We start from the raw sequence: 22,278 nt of genomic DNA on the forward strand, positions 1-22,278 counted from the left end.
CCAGGTCCTGTTTTATGCTGCTGTTGGGCAATTAGATACATAATCAATGTTTGGTAACCAATCAGTGTTTGGCACTCACAAAAGGGATGATAAGGCTAGAGTGATGTATACATTTCTAATGAGGGCTCCTCTGGTTTCATAGTCCAGTGTCTGAGGCCATCAAGTTACCTTAAGGAAAAGGGAAACTCAAGTCTCATGGGATCCAAGAGGAGCTGAATAGCCAGACCAGGAGTTGGGGGAGCACCTGAGGCCCCTTAAGTCCGATCGTGTTGTCGTTTCTGTCATCATCCTTTGTGTGTGTGTGTGTGTGTGTGTGTGTGTGTGTGCATCTGCTGTCTCTTCTTTTCTTCTCCCAACAGCTTCCTTCACATACTCACTGTCCATATGACAGTCTCACACAGTGACCACAGCAGTGGCCTTGGGAGTCAGGACCACCAGGGTTTGAGTCTTGGCTTCCTTTACTCAGCTCCAAGTCTCAGTCTTCCTATCTTAAAATGAGGATAATTGTAACATCTATCTGGTCAACTTGAAACAAATTATATGGTTATTCTGAACCTGTTTCTTTACATCTAAAAGTAGTGATGACAAAGGTAGTTCCCATATCATGGTCGTTATGAGGATTAAAAGAGATACACAGGTAAAGCACTTAGAGTAAAGCCCAGAACATAGTAAATGTTTGATAAATGTTATTTGTTGTTGTTACTATTTTTATTATTATTAAATGAGATAGTGAATGAAAAGTGCCAGGCATATAGTAAGTGTGCAGTAAGTGAAAACAGTCGTCTTTATTATTTGGTCCATGATAATTGTGCTTTAATTCCTGATATCTGTAGCACATTGGCATCTTTATTCTGTGTCTCCTGTTTAAATACCTGAGAAAAGCAATTTGACAGTCTCAGCTCCTCCTTGTTGGAACAGAACTTTTTATTTCAGGCTACCAGCTAGGGTATTGGCCTTGAGGATCAGCTGCCTTTGGCGGAGGGAATGGTGAATACCTACCACTATGACAAGGCAGGTGGAGCTATATAGGGTCACAGAGCATATACCAGCAGCCAAGCCTAACCCTTAGCAGGATCCATGAGTGAGGCTGTCTCTTTTAAAATGGTTTAGGGCATCACAGATATCTTCATTCCTCAGTAGAGTACATGGCCTTACCAAGGAAAATGCAACCATTGATGCTTTCTTCTCGCCCTCCCACCTTACTTCTTACATGTTCTACTTCGTCTCTATTGTTTCAAAGCCGTTTATAATAGAGACTGTCTGGAGTTCCCTGGTTGCCTAGTGGTTAGGATTCTGAACTTTCCCTGCCATGACATGGCTTCAGGGTGCTGAGATTCCACAAGCTGTGTGGCTAGTGTGGTCGGTTGGGGGAGGGGGAGAAAGACTGTTACCACCATAAGTAATGTTCGTTATTTTAACATTGAAATGCTAGTATATTGATATTCAGTGTTATTTTCCTAGCATGTTACCATGATAGCAGTATGTCTTTCCTTGCTTCACCTTTTTAGCTGCCCTATTTTGAATTCGGTAATTTTGAGATTTCTACCTTATGAGTAATTTTTGACCTTTGAGTTGTTGATCTTTAAAGATATGTACTTTTAAAAGGATTGAGATAGAGGTTTGAGACACCATTCTAAAAAGAAGAAAGAACTTATATTGTAAAAGAGCTGAAGATCCTCAATTGAGGTACTTAGACTGCTAAAATTAGAATTCAGTAGCTCAGTATACAGCTCTTTCTTAAATTGATGTAAATACTGACATTTAGAGGTAATTTAAAAATTTTTTTCTTTTTGATATCATAGCTGAAGAAATTAAAAAGCTACGTAAACAACTGGAAGAGATTCAAAAAGAAAATGGCCGATATATTGAATTACTAAAAGCAAATGACATATGTTTATATGACGACCCCACAATCCACTGGAAAGGAAATCTTAAAAATTCAAAGGTCTCTGTTGTTATTCCCAGTGACCAGGTTCAAAAAAATATCATTGTTTATTCCAATGGGAGTCAGCCTGGTGGAAACAGCCAGGGAACAGCTGTTCAAGGGATAACCTTTAATGTTGGTCATAATTTACAAAAGCAAACTGCCAATGTGGTGCCAGTACAGAGGACTTGCAATCTTGTGACTCCTGTGTCTATTTCTGGAGTTTACCCTTCTGAAAACAAGCCATGGCATCAGACCACGGTTTCTGCATTGGTTGCCAACCAGCCTGTTCCTCTTTGTCTTCCTGCTGCTCTTTCTGCTCAAAGCATTCTCGAGCTCGCCACCTCCGAAAGCGAGGTGGGTGCGCCTGGTCCCACCAGCAGCTCACTGATCGCGGTTCCTGTTGGGCCTGAACCACCCCAGCATCCTTCATTGCACGCATGTCTAAATGATCAAAATTCTTCTGAAAATAAGAAGGGGCAAGAAAGCCCCCAAGTATTGAAGAAAACGGTCCCTTGTGCCACAAGCATCTCCTCCAGCTGCTCAGCAACTGCCACTCAAGGACAGCCTGGAAGCGAGTCCTGCCTGAGCACACAGGATCGCAGAAGTGATCTTCAAACCACCCTGGTTGTGTCCGTCACCACTGCAGTCTGCTCCCAGCCTCCCAGATCTGCCGGTGATTCTCGTGTAGCAAGCAGTAGCAAGGGTGCAGACTCCGCAAGTGTTACCATGGTGGTGACCCCGTCTGTCCCTGGAGGAGGGATGACCACCATGCCTGTAAGCACCCTTTCTTCAAACCCTATGGACAGTGGTTGGACCCTTTCTTGTTCTTTGCCTTCTTCAGCTGTCAGTGCTTCAGATTTGAAAAACATGAATAGCCTTACCCGAATTTCCTCAGCTGGAAACACACAGACGACGTGGACTACTTTGCAACTGGCGGGAAACACTATTCAGCCCTTAAGCCAGACACCATCTTCTGCTGTGACCCCAGTATTAAATGAGTCTAGCATTAGCCCCACGACAGCCAACCACAGTAGATGTGTGGCTCCAGGCATCAGCTTGAATAATTCCTTTCCAGCAGAGGGGCAGCCAGTTGAGCAAGTAGTTGTAACCTTGCCTTCCTGTCCACCTTTACCTATGCAGCCACTGATCACCCAGCCACAAGTTAAATCTCAGCCTCCAAAAAGTATCCTCCCATTGAATTCTGCCATGCAGGTGATTCAGATGGCTCAGCCAGTGGGGTCGGCTGTTAACGCAGCTCCTGCTAATCAGAATGTTATCATCCTTCAACCACCCAGCACCACCCCGTGCCCAACAGTGATGAGGGCAGAGGTTCCCAACCAAACAGGAGGTCAGCAGATAGTCATCATCCAGGCAGCTAACCAGAATACTTTGCCACTTCTCTCTGCTCCACCTCCTGGTTCTGTTCGACTCCCTGTCAATGGAGTCAGTGCTATTATAGGGTCTAACAATTCAGTGCAAAATGTTTCCACCCCGCAGACTTTTGGAGGAAAGCACCTTGTCCATATATTACCACGACCTACATCTTTATCAGCATCAAATTCCACACAAACTCTTTCTGTTACTGTATCCAGCCAACAGCAGCCTCAAACCATTTCTTTAAACGGACAGCTCTTTGCTTTGCAGCCTGTGATGTCTTCATCAGGAACTACAAATCAAACCCCTATGCAAATTATTCAGCCCACCACCAGCGAAGATCCAAATACCAATGTTGCCCTGAATACGTTTGGCGCTTTGGCCAGCCTCAATCAAAGCATATCGCAGATGGCTGGGCAAAGCTGTGTACAGTTGTCTGTTAGCCAGCCAGTCCATCCTCAAACTGCTGCAAATAGTCAAATTACCCCAGCTAACTGTATTTCATTAACAACTGTAGCACCTCCCGTGACAACAGATAATTCAGCCACACTACCCAGTACTTACAACCTAGTGACTACTCCCTCAGTGAACACTGTGGCTTGTTTGCCTATCACGAAGGCAAAAAGGTTGAATAAGAAGCTGGGTGTCAAGAAACACTTAGCCGCTAACAAGTCAGCCTGCTCCCTGAATCCAGTCAGAGATGTGGGCAAGTCAGACGGCCCCAGCACTGAAGGTTCCGCAGAGCCATCATGTAATGATGAACTTCTGGAAAGCCTCCCTGGTGTGTTACCATCTGCCACTGTGTCCCAGACAAATAGTGTAAGTGTTTCTGGTTCACATTCTTTGAATGTTCTGAATTCTGAATCAGTGATGCCTGAGTCTGTACCCAAATCTAAGTCAGCCGAAGAGTCTAGCTCACCCTCCCAAGAATCTGTAACAAGTGAACAATTTACAATGGCCCCAGCAAAATCCAAAGATTCTCTCCCCATTTCGCAACAAGAGACATCTCAGGATAAGCCACCAAGTAGTTTGGCGTTGCCAGAAGCTGCCAGATCCCACATGTCAGCCAACATGTTGATTTCCTCTGCGAATGATGCCCCCGTTTTGGTCTCTCAGGTTTCTCATTTGTCATCTACCACAAGCACTACAAGTACTGACTGTGTTTCTGAGATAGAAGTCATTGCTGACCCTTGCAGGGTTGAGCAAGAGTCATCAGATACAGTACAAACCACAGGTCTCTTAAAGGGGCAAGGTTTAACTGTACTGCTGTCCGGTCTTGCTAAAGAAAAAGACCCTCAGAAATCATCTCTTTCAGTCCAGGTGGACCATCCTGACTTTTCTTCAGAAAATTCTAAAATAGTTGATTCAAATGTTGAATTGCATCCCAAACAGGAGCTATTACTGATGAGCAGTGATGATAGAGATCCAGGACAGCCTCATTCCTGCATCCCTGACCAGGAGGTTATTAATGGTTCTTTGCTTACCAGTAGGCAGGCTGACTCTCCTATGTCAACCAGCTCTGGCAGCAGTCATAGTTTCTCAGTTGCATCTATGCTTCCTGAAACAGCCAGAGAGGATGTCACCAGCAATGCAACGACTAATACATGTGACAGCTGTACCTTTGTGGAGCAAACTGATATAGTTGCTCTTGCAGCACGAGCTATTTTTGACCAGGAGAACCTTGAGAAGAGAAGAGCTGGTACCCAGGTACCAGCTGATATACGGGAAGTTCCTTCAAAGCCTTCTGAAGCATCCTCTTTAGAGGGAGACCAGCCTTTCAAAACACAGATATCTAAAGAGAATGGTCCAGGACAGGCAGAAGCAACACCAAATGAATTTAATTCTCAGGATTCAATTGAAGCCACTGTGGATAGGCCCCTTGAAAAACCAAGTTGTTCTATAGGAATGAAAACATCAAATGCCTCTTTACAGGTTTCGACTTCCCAGCCAACAAGCATCACCAGTTTAAGTGTGAATAATCTTATCCACCAGAGTACCCTCAGCCATCCTCTGGTCAGTTGCACTGGTTTATCCCAAACTTCAGAACAAACAACTGTTCCTACAACAGTGAATCTGACAGTTTCATCTGGCTCCTACGGCAGTCAGCCTCCTGGACCATCCCTGATGACCGAATACTCCCAAGAACAGCTAAGTACTATGGCTGGTACCGTACCAAACACACCAATTCAAGAGCCACTCTTAAAGCCAAGTCATGAAAGCCGTAAAGACTCTGCTAAGCGTGCTGTCCAGGATGACCTTTTACTGTCTTCAGCTAAACGTCAGAAGCATTGTCAGCCAGCCCTCCGGCTTGAAGGTCTGTCCCTGATGAGCCGAACTCCAGACAGCATTTCCGATCAAACTCAAATGATGGTTGGTCAGATCCCTCCCAACTCTTCAAACTCAGTTGTGCCTATTAGCAACCCAGCACACGGGGACGGCCTCACCCGATTATTTCCGCCTAGTAACAACTTTGTGACCCCCGTGTTGAGGCAGACCGAGGTTCAGTGCGGTTCGCAGGCTTCCATTGCTGAGCAGCAGCCAGCCCAGGCTAGCCAACATCTGCAGGCCCTGCAGCAACATGTTCCAGCTCAAGGGGTACCTCACTTGCATAGTAACCACCTCTACTTAAAGCAGCAGCAGCAGCAAGCAGGGCAGTTGAGAGAGAGGCATCACTTGTATCAGCTGCAGCGTCATGTACCTCACGCAGAGAGCTCTGTCCACTCTCAGCCCCACAGCGTCCACCAACAGAGAACTCTGCAACAGGAAGTTCAGATGCAAAAAAAGAGGAATCTTATTCAGGGCACTCAGGCCTCTCAGCTGTCTTTACAACCCAAGCATCATGGAACTGACCAATCCCGACCCAAGAGTGGTCAGCCACACCCACACCATCAGCAGATGCAGCAACAGATGCAGCAACACTTTGGAAGCTCCCAGGCAGAGAAGAGTTGTGAAAACCCTTCCACCAGCCGGAACCACCAGAGCCATCTCAGTCAAGATATTCTGCACCAGCAGGAGGTGGGAAGCCGGCAGCAAGCTCCAGGGGTTTCTTCTGAACACGTATCTGGGCATAATCCAATGCAGAGGCTGTTGACATCAAGAGGCATAGAGCAGCAAATGGCATCCCAGCCGAGTATTGTGACGAGACCTTCAGACATGACCTGTGCTCCACACAGACCGGAGAGAAACAGGGTTTCTAGTTACTCTGCTGAGGCACTCATTGGAAAAACATCTTCTAATTCAGAGCAGAGAATGGGTATATCAATTCAGGGTTCCAGAGTTTCAGATCAACTTGAAATGAGAAGCTACCTTGATGTTCCCAGAAACAAGAGTTTAGCTGTTCATAATATGCAGGGTCGTGTGGACCATACTGCCTCAGATATCCGCCTTTCTGACTGTCAGACGTTTAAACCAAGTGGAGCCAGTCAGCAGACCCAGAATAATTTTGAAGTACAGTCTTCAAGAAATAATGAAATAGGTAACCCTGTATCATCCTTGAGGAGTATGCAGCCCCAAGCTTTTCGTATTAGTCAAAACCCTGGTCCACCACCAGTCGACCGCCAAAAGCGATTACCTTATCCACCAGTTCAGAGCATCCCAACAGGAAATGCTATCCCAACAAGGGACAATGAAAATACATGTCACCAGAGTTTCATGCAGAGTTTACTTGCCCCTCACCTGGGCGATCAGGTCATTGGGAGTCAGAGATCCCTCTCAGAACATCAGAGGAATACACAGTGTGGTCCCTCCTCTGCAATTGAATATAACTGTCCCCCGAGCCATGAAAGTGTCCATATTAGAAGGGAGAGTGAGAGTCAGAGTAGGGAGAGCTGTGACATGTCCCTGGGCGCAATTAACACCCGGAACAGCACCTTGAATATTCCATTTTCAAGTTCTTCGTCTTCAGGAGATATTCAAGGTCGAAACACGAGTCCCAGTGTTTCTGTACAGAAATCCAATCCCATGAGGATTACTGACAGTCATGGGACCAAGGGCCACATGAACCCACCAGTCACAACCAACATGCACGGGGTTGTAAGGCCAGCTTTGCCACATCCGTCTGTGTCTCACGGAAATGCTGACCAAGGGCCTCCTGTACGTCAAACCAGTTCTTCAGTTCCCCAGCGATCAAGGCATCCATTGCAAGACAGCAGTGGTTCCAAAATTCGTCCACCTGAAAGGACTCGCTCTGGAAACCCAAGACATAGCAATGTCTTTGATCCAAGTCTTCCTCACCTTCCTCTGTCTACTGGTGGCAGTATGATTCTTGGACGCCAACAACCTGCTGCAGAAAAGAGAGGAAGTATTGTTCGTTTCATGCCGGATAGCCCACAAGTACCTAATGATAATTCAGTGCCTGACCAGCACACGCTATCACAAAATTTTGGTTTTCCTTTTATCCCTGAGGGTGGCATGAACCCACCAATAAATGCTAATGCTTCTTTCATTCCACAGGTTACTCAGCCTAGTGCCACTCGAACCCCAGCACTCATCCCTGTGGATCCCCAAAATACTCTCCCCTCCTTCTATCCTCCATACTCTCCTGCTCATCCCACACTGTCCAATGATATTTCAATCCCCTATTTTTCTAATCAAATGTTCTCAAATCCCAGCACAGAGAAGGTAAACAGTGGAAGTTTGAATAACCGATTCGGATCAATTCTGTCTCCTCCCCGACCTGTTGGCTTTGCTCAACCAAGTTTTCCTCTTCTCCCTGACATGCCCCCAATGCACATGACCAACTCTCACTTATCCAATTTTAATATGACATCTTTGTTTCCAGAAATAGCTACAGCTCTTCCTGACGGCTCAGCGATGTCCCCTTTGCTTACGATAGCAAACGCCTCTGCCTCAGACTCTTCCAAGCAGTCCTCCAACAGACCTGCCCACAACATAAGCCATATCTTAGGTCATGATTGCAGTTCAGCTGTTTAAATACAGATTGACTAAACATAAGTGTAACGAGTGAGATTACAAATGTATCTCTGTGTGTGTTCACACATACATGCACAGGAAGAGAGAGGTTGTGTGAGTGTATCTCCTTGTGTTTGTCTAATCAGTTGCCAGTTATCTTCTGAATGTAGGGAAGCCATGTCAGAGATTAGTTGCATACTAGGTTGTAAAAAAAAAATTATCTTTCATTTTTAACTGCACAGTGTGTGCTTTAAATTTCCCAAGCAGACTGACATTTTCAGGTTTGATTTTTAATCTGACATTCTCTAGATACTAATCGACTGGAAGTTGGGGGAAGTCATCTTGGCGTGTCCTGGGTAGTAGGAAGGAACCTAGATTTTAAATTTGATTGTTGGTAATTTGTAAAATAGATAGTTGAGATAGTTGAGTTGCTCTCCAACAATACAGAAATTTCAATAGAACACAGTGGCTCGTAACCAAATGCTGGCCAAGTGTATTCTGGAACAGTCTCTTACCCATGGCAGGTGTTGAATTAATGTAGAATGAATGTCCATGATTCAAGTCAAACAGTTAGCAAATAGGTGAGTTATTGAATCAACCTTTATTCCCAAGGTTTGGTTTAGGTAGAAGCTTCTTCCTTAATTATAACAATTTATAAATTATCTGAATTCCGTGTCTTGTTTTCCAAATTAGGGAACCATCAGTTCAGTTCAGTCGCTCAGTCATGTCCGACTCTTTGCGACCCCATGAACCACAGCATGCCAGGCGTCCCTCTCCATCACCAACTCCCGGAGTTTACCCAAGCTCATGTCCATTGAGTTGGTGATGCCATCCAACCATCTCATCCTCTGTCATCCCTTCTCCTCCTGCCCTCAATCTTTCCCAGCATCAGGGTCTTTTCAAACGAGTCATCTCTTCGCATCAGGTAGCCAAAGTATTGGAGTTTCAGCTTCAACATCAGTCCTTCCAATGAACACCCAGGACTGATTTCCTTCAGGATGGACTAGTTGGATCTCCTTGCAGTCCAAGGGACTCTCAAGAGTCTTCTCCAACACCATAGTTCAAAAGCATCAGTTCTTCGGCGCTCAGCTTTCTTTATAGTCCAACTCTCACATCCATACATGACTACTGGAAAAACCATAGCCTTGACTAGATGGACTTTTGTTGACAAAGTAATATCTCTGCTTTTCAATATGCTGTCTAGGTTGGTCATAACTTCCAAGGAGTAAGCGTCTTTTAATTTCATGGCTGCAATCACCATCTGCAGTGATTTTATCCTTTAATGTTCTAAGATCCTGTAAAGCGAAGGTCTTCCTTAAACGAGTAGCCTTAAAAGTAGAAAGCTAAACAGCAGAGTACATAGATGTTTTCCATTTTGTCCTTGCATTTTGCATCAGGCCATAAGGATGATAGCCAGTTGTACTGTGAGGTTTTGCATGTGTTCAGTTAAGGATTGTTTCATTCATTGAGTTTTGTTGTAGAATTCTCTCTTTGTTTTATTTATTTGATCTTGAACTAGGTTCTTTGACATTTGTTTAATCATTAGGGACTAATCACTAAATAGTGTGTTTGGAATCTACAGTGATTTGAGCCTTTTCAAATATTTCTGAACAGAGTCTTAATCTCTGTCAGTATTTTCACTTACTGATATTTATATTTAAGATATGGCATTGTATATTGCATTATTACCCTTCATTGTAGACTTACAATGAGAAGATGAGTTTGTTCATTGCTTTTCCTCATGGTAGATGTGAAATGGTGCTTCAAAAAGTTGTCTTTATATAAGTTCATGTGTGTGAGTGTGTGTGTACTTGGACATAGATTTTAAGGTATAAACTATCTCTTTCAAAATAGGCCTGCCATCTGAAAATAGGAAATTGGCACCTGAGACCTGCTGAAGAGTCGGACTTGATATAGAGTTTTTTTTAAGCCCCACTGAAATCAATAATGAATTTTGAATTTTAAAGATATATATTCAAAATTCATTTATTGCATTTTGAAAATTTTATTAAAAGTTAAGAAAACAATTGATGTGTACTCATATTTCAAGCCTGTTGCTTGTTTTTGTATTCTGCCAAAAATGGAATGGAGTGGGAGATATAAACTGTTCTGTCTGCTCTGTTAAAAAAGTTAACCCACAGACCAGCATTTTGGTTTTATTCTCATTTAAAAAAAAAAAAAAAAGAGCCTCTTAAGGCTTGGTTGGAGAAGGAAATGGCAACCCACTCCAGTATTCTTGCCTGGGAAATCCCATGGACAGAGGAGCCTAGCGTGCTACAGTCCATGGGATCACAAAGAGTCAGACAGGCCTGAGCAACTGAACACACGCAGAAGGCTTGGTTAGAGCAGATAACTCTAGGGAATACCTCTACTGCAGCAAAAGGGTCTGTAGTCTCAGCAAAAGGGTCATCTGTACCTCTCTAGCTGTTCTCACCAAACTCCCCTGCTGCTGGCGGAGGCAGCCTCCTCGGTGCAAAAAATATACTGAAAACAAGGAAAATGTCTGTATTTTCTTCCTTCAGAATGGTCATGAGGAGAAATAGGAGAGCTTCATGAATAAGTTACTTAAACAAGAAAACAGGTAAACAGTTAAAACGATTAACTGAGAAAAAATATGACATTTATAACTTAAATTAACTGAGTTTTAAGCTTTAACATTCAAGTTTTTTCTTGTACTTGAAAGGCCTAATCTGTCAATTTCAAGAACTGTTCTTAGTGTGTTCGGCTATTTATCCTCCCTCTTTCTTTCCTACCTTCTCTTTCTCTTCCTCCTGCACACGCACACACATGTGCACGCACGCGCGCGCGCACACACACACACACACAGAGTGGCTCTTGAGTTCTGAAAAACTGGGGACTGTTAGGTAAAATCAGAACTAAGGTAACAGGCTAAGGAGAAACTGAATTTGAACATTCAGTGGAAAGGCCTCAAGCCTGGTACTTGCAGATATTTCTCTGTTGTCTCGATTGTCTTTTTCTGCTAAGCTCTCTTTAGAGATAATATTTACATTCCTCAGAACTTTCATTCCAAGCATACAACACTTTTGATTCCAAATGAGTCTCTACCCCTAAGTAAGGCTTATTTGACCATCTGAGGAAAGATGTGACCATCTGCAAATAATTTGGCCCCTGCTTCCGTATAGCTCTAATTGTCTTAGAGACATATGCGTATGTATGTGTTTATATACAAACTCAATTCTGAAAATGTTCAGAGCACAGTAATCTTACTTGATTTATAAGCACGATTATATGAGATTTACCAGCAGTATTAAGTATTTGATAATTAGAGCTACATGATTTGGGCAAGGAAATTTATTATTTAATATATAACAATCTCTGGATTTTTTTTTTGGCAAACAAATGGCAAAGAACATAGTTTTGGTTATAGTAAATTTAATGTTATTCATGGTTTGCTAATATATGTCTACAGAATGTAAACATATTTCTACAGATAAATTTGTCATTTCTAGAAACACAAACATGTATGAAGCATAAGTGAAACATTGATTAAATAATTTCTCTCCTAGTGTTACTGATCACCTGGAATCAATTTCAGAAAGATGTTGATTCCTCTAAACATTTAACATAGCAACTTACGATAGGGTAAAAAATTTCATATTTCTTACCATGCAAAAATTTCTAATGTGTCAATCATGGATAAAAGAAATCAACTTTTATGTCATTTCTCTTTTTGGTACATACAAGTTGTTTGGGGATATTTTATACTATTCCAGGAAGTTTGTTTTTGTTTTTATGTTAAGACCTTTGGGGTGTTCCAGCAATGGTACCCTTTTTCTAAGTAAAGATTGTGCATTCTAGAGTGATCATGCAGTAAAGGATGCGCATTCCAGAGTGATCATGCTTTATAAGATTTAATGTGTCAGAACTGTGGAAAGAGAAGAATGAGGAGGGAATCTTCTTTTTCAGTGATTTTCAGTCATATTTCAAGGTGAACTGTGATGAAGATTGACTTTTTAAAATTAGCCTTCTTAATATACAAATTATTTAAATATTTTAAAGATAATTCATTTGCCCTGCTCTTGCCTTCTAACATTAGCCATTTCACAGAGAGGCTGATATTTATACTCCAAAAAAGTGTGGAAATACATTTTAATGGGAGTGATGAACTTGAGAAAAGGTTAAGACTCTTCTTCGCTGTATCCTTCCTTTCATGCAAAGTACCCTAGGCTCTTGTTTTCTTCTGTCTGCTCCATGTCAAACAAGTGGCAGGGAACCCAGTCATTCCTTAGCTAAATGATTACCCCTCTGCCTTGAAACATTTATTGGGCCCAGAGTCACTGTATCCTACTCATACTCCCAAATCAGTGATTCCCAAAGACCTAGCTTTGGAAATCACTGTGTTCTATGAAGGGGCAAAGGGAATTCCCCAAAACAAAAGTGATTCAAGATTGACTGGAAATATTTAATGTGCCATATAATTCTGTTTTGGAGAGCTTGTTTTTTTTCCCCCATGGAGGAGTAGAGAAAGGGCAAAATCAGATCGCTTTGGGTTGATAGCCTTAGGAGCCTGGCAGTCTTTGTTCTAATTCTGCTCTCTCTAAATCTGCCTTTGTTGATCACCTATGGCTGTGTACTTCTAGAGGGCAATAATAGTAAGTGATGATTTCTGATATACTTATGCAAATTAAAGGCCAGAAATTAGTTTCTTCTCTGATAACTTTTTGGCTGAATGAAACCATTTCTCCTTCCCATGTGAGTTCAACAGGAAAGGGTCCTTTTTGACTTAATCATATTCTCCCTGTATTCTACACTTCTGTGTGAGCCCTAAGAGTGTTTCTACTGGAGTCTGTGGGGGTCATCAAGTTCAGATTGTGGTGTTCTGGGAAGAAGTGTTGAGGACCTTCTTAGACACAGAACTTCTAGTTGTGCCCACATGCCTCTACCCGGAAACTGCACTTTATCTGCAACTGTGCCTCTGGTCTTAGGACCAGCCATTGGAACATACCACTCACCCACTCCTCTGTTACGGCAAAGGACCAGCCTGGTACATGCTGTGTAATCAAACACCTAGATGACAGATACAACTGACGTCTCTCACTGTTGCCTTATCATTCTCTGAGCCATCTTTAATGCTGATCTTATTTAAAAAAAAAAATTTACTAGTTAGATGCAAGACTCGTTTTAAACTCAGAGCTTGTATGTGGTGGCCATTCAATATTCTTATTTCTAGATTTGCACAAACTTGGTCAACTGTAGTCTTTTTTCTGGTGCACGAGTGTGTTCAGATGCTTCATAAACATGAGCCTACCCGGGTTGAAAATATTGGGGATAATATTGAAAGTGGTGTTATTTTGGATGATTGCATAATCTGTCACTAGGGATTTCATGAGACATAGAAGATAAGTCTTCATTTGTAATTTGACATTTTAAAAAAATCATGAGTTCTTTTTTTTCCCTCAATTGTTATGTACAGGTATACACCATACTATGTCATAGGAACTTAAAGTTTACTCCATGTCAATCCCCTCTTCACTTTTCTAGATCTCTGTTCCCCCACCCCCTAAGTCTTAAAACCGTTTTTTATCTGTGAGGTCACTGAGGCACTGGATTTGACTATATTGGTAACTTTTAGGGGGAACTGAACTGTTGATCTTCCAAAAGAAAGGGACCAGACAGTGTTGCTTAAAATGCTGCAGTTGTGTTACTGTGAAGAAAAGATTTGCTTCCACTTTCAACAGGAGATATATATATATATATGCACACACGTACACACACATATACACATATATATTCATTTCAGTAAAAGTGGGTGGAAAAATCTGAGAACATAGTTACCTTCACACATTATTGATAGATACACTGGGTGAGAAGCTTACTGTAGGGCAGTCACCAGAAAAAAATCTAACTCTAGTGCTTTCAGTATTTGTAATATTTGTATCTATTCCCATGCCAGCAATGTCTGCTGTGCACTGTGTCCTATTACTGTAAATCACCTGGTTTATAATTCTAATGGGAACTAATTTGTTTTGTAATGAATTCAGAGGAGATACGTATAATATGGCCGGGATTGTCCTACAGTTGTAAATAAGAATAGGTCCTGTTTATTTTGACATCTTTTTACAAATGCATTGTATTAGGGTGTGAATATTCTGAACCATGCTCTTGTTTAAAGTTTTGAAATTTTTATTGGTAAATGTAACATTTTAATGGTTGTAATAATTATTTGTATAGATATGAATATAGTATTTTATTTAAGAAAATAAACTTTGCATTTTTGCATTGTGAAGTCTGTCTTTTCTGATCATTGCATGTACCACTTCAAACCTGGTATTAAATGATTTGTCTTACATACTGAAGTTTTGTATTCAAGTAATCTTGAAATTTTGCCAAAATGTCCAAAAATGATATCATGACACATTGCCCATGGGGATTGTATTTCTGATCAAAGAATCAACGTCAAATCATAATTATGATCAGTGCTGTACTTTTGCAGTAAACTGTACACCTCTATACTTAGTGTGAAAAGTAGGATTAGAATTTCAGGTCTGGAGAGAACTGAGAGATGATTCAATTTAAATTATCCTCTTTGTATATTTATAGTGTTGGAAACAAGCACAAAATCACTTTGGGACAAGAATTAGGTCTTTCATTACAACTACCCACATCAATTTGTCACATCTCACAAGCATGAAGTTTGAGGGAAAAAAACATCACTGAGGAACTTGCACAGTATAAAACCATGTAAAGTTTAAATGCCTATAAATCAAACAATTTGTCCTTTGGGGATAGCCTACAGATGTGGTAAAAAATTATAAATTCAAGAAATGATAAGCCTAATAAAGTTCAGGATGATGAATCCTTCCTAGGAAAGGAGGGAGGAGGAGAGTATTGAGAGTGGTACTTGTAAAACATTTGTAGGGTTTATTGGATTGGAGAGCAGATACCCAGGTGTTCATCTCACACCTGACATGTTTGTCTTAGGAGTAAGTAAAATATAACCTAATATTAAAACAGGTAGAATAAGGACCTTAGCACACATTTCCCACGTGTCCTCCGGAAAACTAGTGCTCATAGTATTTCCTGGTCGAGCTTTTTGTGAGTTCAGGTTAAAGCTCAGTATTCTGACCATCAAGGGTTTAGCATTCTTTCTGCTGTGCCCACTGTCACTCATTTCAAGTCATAGATGAATCACACATTTTGATTATACAAGGAGCCCTAATAAGCCATAAAGTGTATACAACCCATAATAGTGCAACCACTAGGCATAAATTCAATCTCCCTAAAATGAATGTGCAGATTATAATAGCTATATACCGTAACATTTTGTTAGCTTTCCAGTCTAGTTTGATGTTTGAAGGAAGATGATTTTAGTGACTTAAATTTCTTTAAAAAGCTATCCAGGGGATTTTCACTTTTAGGTAAAATTCAATAGCAAGTGGTAGGTTCACAATCCCACTGCACCAACTAGAACAAAGAGATAAACTAGAAAAATTATTTTTTAAATGTATTTTTAATTGAAATCCAGTTGAATTACAATGTTGTGTTAATTACTGCCGTGCATCAAAGTGACTCAGTTATAGTGTGTGTGTGTGTATATATATATATGTATGTATATATATATATATGTGTGTGTGTGTGTGTGTATACATTCTTTTCCATATTTTTTCCATTATGGTTTATTACAGGATATTGAATATACAATAGGACATTGTTGTTAGAAAAATTATGTTTTAAAAGATACTAAAACCCATCAATAAAGAGGACAAAATTCTTTTGACTATATACATAGATCTGAACAAAACTCCAGAGAGGAAAAAAAAGTCCTCCCTACCGTGAGATGAGATCTCCAGCCTCTCTTTTTTCCCCTGGGGACATCGGATGAGTATGGGTTGAAAAGGTAGTTTGAAAGTTCCCACAGTTTTATGAACCTTAGGAGACAAATTCCTGCTAGATGAAGCAGTCTCACCATCAAGATGTTGAAAACCAGAAGAGAACTATATCTCCTGCATCTAACTACAACTGCATTCTGAGCTCTCACTCAGCTCAACTCTGTCTAACAAAAGAAAAGTGTGATTCCTTTCTGGTGAAAAATAACACAACTTCAATCTCTGCATTTCATTTATGTACAATATCCAGGAAATACATACAGTGTCCAATACAAAAAATGTGATCAATAAGCAGAAGAAAAGGCAGATGCATGACAGAGAAAATCAGAAAACCCAAAAGCTGATTTTTGGAAAAGATTAAAAAGCTAGCAAAAGAGCTCCTAGGAAGACTGATCAGGAGGGGAAAAAAGAAAGAAAATATAAATTACCAATAAAATGAATGGAAAAGGGGACTTCACAAAAGAGCATACAAAAATTAAAATCATAAAACATTACTTACAACTTTATGACAACATTACTGGCAACTTAGATGAAATGGACACAATTCTTTCCAATTTTAGTATATGTGCTGCCGAAGTGAGCACATGGACACAATTCTTGAAAAATACGATTTACCAAAATGAACGGAAGAAGAAACAGAAAATCTTTAACATCTATACCCATTAGCCAAATTAAATCTGTAAGTAAAAAACCTTCCTACCATATATTATATAATTCATTTCTATGAAATGTACAGAATAGGCAAATCTGAAGAAACAGAAAGTGGCTTTGTGGTTGCCCAGGGTTGGGGAGTTTGGGAGAAAGTGGGAAGTGACTGCTAATGTCCATGGGGTTTTGTTGGGGGTGATGAAAATGTTCTAAAATCTTGGGGATGATTGCCCAACTCTGTGAATGCACTAAAAGTTGTTGAATCATACACTTTAAATGGAGGAATTCTATGATGTGTGAATTACATCTTGACAGCTGTTTATTAAAAAGGTATTCCCACAAAACAACCTCAAGTCCAGCAGATTTTAGTGGGAAATTTCTCTAAATATTAAAGGAAGAAGTAACACCAATCTACCCAAATTCATGAGAAAGAGGGATTATTTCCAAACCTCTTTTATGAAGTTAACATAACCAAATTGATACCAAGTCTGTTATAACATTATAATAAAATTATAGCTCAATATCCTTAATAAACACAGGTGTAAAAATTCTAAACAAAACGTCAACTCGAATCTACTGATATAAGAAAAGAATTGCACATCATGACCAAATGAGGTTTATTTCTCAGGAGTGCAAAGTTGTTTTAACATTTTAAAGTAAATTTATACAGTTTGTTGTATTAACAGGATAAAAGAGATAAAATATGATAACTCAAACAACTGATAAAATTCAGCATCCATTTATGTTGGTCATTCTCAACATCTGCTTTGACCTTTCCTTTTTCCTGTGAGAAATTAAGGAGGTAATGCTAATTTCCTGCCTGTGTAAGTTCACAGGTCAGGTAGGTTGGTTATCTAATATAAATGTGCCACTTTATTTTTCAAGTAACCGTGTAAACTACAGATTTGAGGATGACACAAAAATCCAGTTTTTAACTAAGTGTGTGCTGTGTAGGTCTGGTCTGGGTGGTGTTTTCTTACGTTGCTTTATCACAGGTTTGGGAAGAGACTGAAGCCTAATAGTAGTGGTGGAGAACTTACTGCTTCAGGGAACTTTCCCTCTGGGAACTCATTATTCAGTTTGGTTAAACCCCATTAAAAAAGTGCTGCTGACTGGCAAATGTGCAAATTCACATTATTATGTTTTTAAAGCTCAAGAGACAGTGTATAGTATGGGAGAAGAAAATTGGTTAGTATGTCAGTGTTTCAAACCACGTCATATTGCTTTTTGGGGTTTTTTTTTTTTGGTCTTACTCCTGGACAAATTTAGGAACCTTTGTCTTCATTATCATTGTACCCCTAATTGAAGAATTATGATTTCCCAGTTCAATGCAAACTAATTCCACTGCCTTACTTTGGTGAAATGACACCATTCCCGTCGTTAAAAAAGCCACAAAATTAAAAGATGCTTGCTCCTTGGAAGAAAACCTATGACAAACCTAGATGGCATATTAAAAAGCATAGACATCACTCTGCTGACAAAGGTCCATATGGTTTTGCCAGTAGTCATGTACAGATTTGAGAGTTGGACCATAGAGAAGGCTGAATGCCGAGGAATTGATGCTTTGAAACAATGGTGCTGGAGAAGCCTCTTGAAAGTCCCTTGGACAGCAAGGAGATCAAACCAGTCAATCCTAAAGGAAATCAACCCTGAATATTCATTGGAAGGACTGATGCTGAAGCTGAAACTGAAGCTCCAATATTTTGACCACCTGATGTGAAGAGCCAAATCACTGGAAAAGACCCCGACTCTGGGAAAGAGTAAAGGCAGGAGGAAAAGAGGACGACAGAGGATGAGATGGTTGGCTTTGCTGACTCAATGGATGTGAGTTTGAGCAAATTCCGGGAGATGGTGAAGGACAGGGAACCCTGGCATGCTGCAGTTCATGGGGTCGCAAAGAGTTGGACACGACTGACCGACTGAACACCACCACCACTCCTAGCCACCAGGAGCAAAGACAGTTCAGCAGTCTTTGTTGATGGCAGTCATAGATTCTGCCTGGTCTACTGGACCAGCATAAATCAGTTTCAGAGGCAACTTTGAAAGACTTTTTGACTCTTGCCAGTATTTAGAGTTTTTGAATGTGTTTTAGGAAGTTAAAAAGACCATTGTATTCTTGTGATTTCCCTTCACTCTTAATTTTGTTTCTGAACCAACAGGCTCCCAGTAGAGACCTGACAGCTTAGGCTACGTATATTTTAATTTAAAATGAAAATCTTTGGGTCTTCAGGGCTTTGCCAAATGTAGTCAGTGAATGTATAAGAAGGACTTTGGTTCTTAACTGTACAAACTTAGAAACTGAAGCAAGAGTCCAGTTTAGGGAGCCCAAATGATTCAAAGCCTCAGTTTTATTTTGGTTGGCTTTCCTAAAGCACAATACATTCAGTGTCACTCAGGTTTATATAATAAACATCTAAATTTCGGAAAAACTTTCTCTTTTTGTTAATATGTTCAGGGGTTATACAATTCCAGGCTGTGTTTTGCATATACAGACACAAATAAAAGCTACAATACAATCTATCTTGCCTGTCTCTGTTCTTGTTACATAAACCACTTATTTCTGTGTTTCAGTTTTCTCCATCTGGGAAATGGGGATAATAGTAATAATGCAAACTTCACAGGGTTAGTGGTGGTAAGTGTTTCAGGATCAATGCATAGAATATATACAAACCCTTGGCACAATGCCAATGACACATTTGCTGTTTTAATAATCAGTTTTACCAACGTTAATCTTTTGGGGTTGGAGATGAAAATTGAGGGCAACAGTTTCCAATAGCAAGATCCCACCAAAAGGGCAAACCTCAGACCTCAGTCCCATTTGTAATTCCTAAGAATTACGGAGATGAAGCTGTTTTTGTTTCTTCAAGGATGAATTAAAACGATCCCCACCTCAATCATCTCTCTTTTTATGTCTCTGTCCTCTACTGGGATTAAAACTGTGACTTTTGTTTTTCTTATGAAAAACTGAGGTTTTTGGTTCAAAGTATTTGTCTTATTTTTCTGATTTCTCCCCTTTCACTGGAGAGGACTCACTTTTCTCCTCCTCTGGGTGTGACAGGCAGGTTGTGAGAGCCCAACAGTGTAACCTTCCTGCGAGTCCAAATTGACATTTTCAAGTACTGCCCAGCTCGGCAGCCTCAGCTCAGAGGAGTCTACGGTTCTCTTTCATTTTGCTTTCAGTCTTCCTAAAAACAAAACCAAACTCACAACTGGACCACATCAAAAGTACATCCATCCTCCTTTGGCTCAGTCCCCTTCTCTGACCATCTTTACAAAGTTCTCACTGAAAACAACATTCCATAGGCTCTTCCCATCATGTGTGTGCCACCAACCCTACTGCCCAATGCTTCTCTGGAAGATAAACGAATTTCTTCCCCTTTTAGTTTACTCTTAAACTTTCGTTACTCAAAGAATCAGCTATCTTCCCCTCTGTGTCCCAATCAAGTCTCAATTTACCCTTTTGTTTAATGCCACCTACCACATTTATAGTTTCTTAGGGATGGGTCAGCCTGAAATCTCATTGGTCCCTTCCCTTTTAAGCTTCCCAGGAAACACTTCTGCTTGAACCAGACCTTTGATCAAATCTCAATTTGGTCTCTCGGGTTTATGTTTGCTTATTCTCGCCTCATCTCAGCTTTCCTTCTCCTTACTTCTTCATGCACCTAGTTGTTACATTGTTCTAGCACTTGAAAGTCAATTTGAAAATCTGACATAGTTGATGCAATATTAGCAATAAGCTAATGTCTTCAAAGTTGTACATTCCTGGGAACTATTAATAGCACCTTCTCTCTGACCCTGAGCAGAGTGCCTCCGATTATTCTATTTCTCTGCTTGATTGTGTAGTAGAATTGGCAACCACAGATGGTGAGAACCTACACCTCCCTGCAGAGGTCCTCCTGGAAACCTATCAAATATTTTTTTTAAGAATTTGGTTTTGAGAGTTGTATCAGTAGTTTAGGGGCTACACATCTGGGCATAAATATTGCTGATAACTATTTGGACTCTCTTTGGGTCTGCATCAGGCCATTCTCTTCCTGGAGCTCTTTGCCTGCTTACAATGAACAGCCTGCTTGTGTCATGCACACCTGCTCCTTTGGGACGCAGACCCAGGTGGGAGGGACCGTGTTGAGTTCATTGTGCTCGGTTCCTCACAGTGCCTGGTCCAGATGTTCCTTGATTGACTTTTGACTGAAGCAGTGTTTCTGATTCTACATGAGTGAAAAGAGAAGTGATGAGAAGAAGATAAAGGGGAAATGGATGCCCTAAAAACCAAGTGACTTTACAAGGTATCCCACACTGAGAGAGAAACAGGATGAACCTCAGGCCTGAATTTGTTCTGTTCCTTGAAGAGGCCTGCCTAGATCTGGGTACTGAACTTTGTGAAAAGCCCAGATAAGAATAAAAATCATGAAACACAAATCAACTTTTTTTTCTGTGGTGGCAACATTAGAGCACCCTAACGGGGAGAGCTTTTGAGTTAATTTGGATAATCTTCTCTTTAAAGGATTTAAAAGCTCTAATTCACAAAGAATGTAAAGAGTCAGAGGAAATTAGGGGCCCAGGAACCAGCCACGATGGGATTGTATGTTCTGACTTGAAAATATTGCAGTGTTTAAATTTCTTGTCTTCTGAGTCATAACTATAATGCTGGGATAAGAAATGGGACACCCAGATATTAGCATAGCTGTAATGTGATATGACTTCAAAGCTATTGTATGGTGGTTAGCTATTTTTCATCTCCAGTGAAATGGATAAGCCTTAGATGACAGGGACTTCAAGGCAATGAAAAAGAGGAAAAATCAAAGAGTTAAAAATTTTAGTTCAGGGGAAATCATGAAAACTTCTAATCTACAGATATTCAGAAAGAGGGAAGAGTTCCCTTACTACAGCCTTTTAGAAATTGGCAAAGGCTGATCTACCACCCTAACCAATCTTATTTGAACTCATGTGTGTTAAAGCCTAAGATTTAGCAGGTGATTAATCTTATGGATGATGGTGTGTTAATATGGAGGAGACATTTGAACTTAGCCACACAAGTATATCTTGTTCCCACTGAAACTGTTGGTAATTAGTCAAATCCATTTCCTCTGCATTCCCTAATCAAGGTTGTTTTAAGACTCCCATGTCCTCCAAGCTGCACGTGGCCCAGACGGTAAGTAACCTTCTTTGCCTGAGATGTTTTCCAGGAACCTGGAGTCAGCGGCATCTAGCTCAGCTGAACTGGTTGAAACTAGGTGGGATCCCTGACCCTCCAACTGGGTATGCGTGGGTGTCTACCTGTGCCATTTGGAACATGCAGAGGCCCGTAGGCTAGTTATGAGAGCAGGAAGGATGTTGACACACCTTTTCCCCATCACCTATTCCAGTCTCGCCACGCTCCCTGCGCCCCAGCCCACCGTGCTTCGGGCTTCTTTATTCCTCATCCCAGATAAACCCTGCCCCGTGCCTTCGCGAAGGAGGATCTGAAGTTTGTTCTGCCATCTACTTGGATGGCTGCCATGTAGATAAACCCTGTCTTTGCTGCGAACCTCAGCGTCTCGGCGTTTTGGTTGCTGTACGTCGGGTAAAATG

General features: G+C 40.9%; 1 protein-coding gene across 3 annotated transcripts in view; it reads left to right on the forward strand.

Annotated features, from left to right (window-relative positions):
* Positions 1–14,433, forward strand: part of USF3 (upstream transcription factor family member 3) — a 51,376-nt gene extending 36,943 nt beyond the window's left edge. For all 3 annotated transcript variants that reach the window (XM_061167196.1, XM_061167194.1, XM_061167195.1), the window contains one exon: positions 1,803–14,433. In XM_061167196.1, coding sequence (XP_061023179.1) covers positions 1,803–8,233 — 6,431 coding nt within the window. In that variant the 3' untranslated portion in view covers positions 8,234–14,433. The remainder of the gene's footprint in view (positions 1–1,802) is intronic.
* The last annotated feature ends 7,845 nt before the right edge of the window (positions 14,434–22,278 follow it).

The sequence above is a fragment of the Dama dama genome, chromosome 19 (assembly GCF_033118175.1).
Source record: "Dama dama isolate Ldn47 chromosome 19, ASM3311817v1, whole genome shotgun sequence".
Lineage (NCBI taxonomy): Eukaryota > Metazoa > Chordata > Mammalia > Artiodactyla > Cervidae > Dama > Dama dama.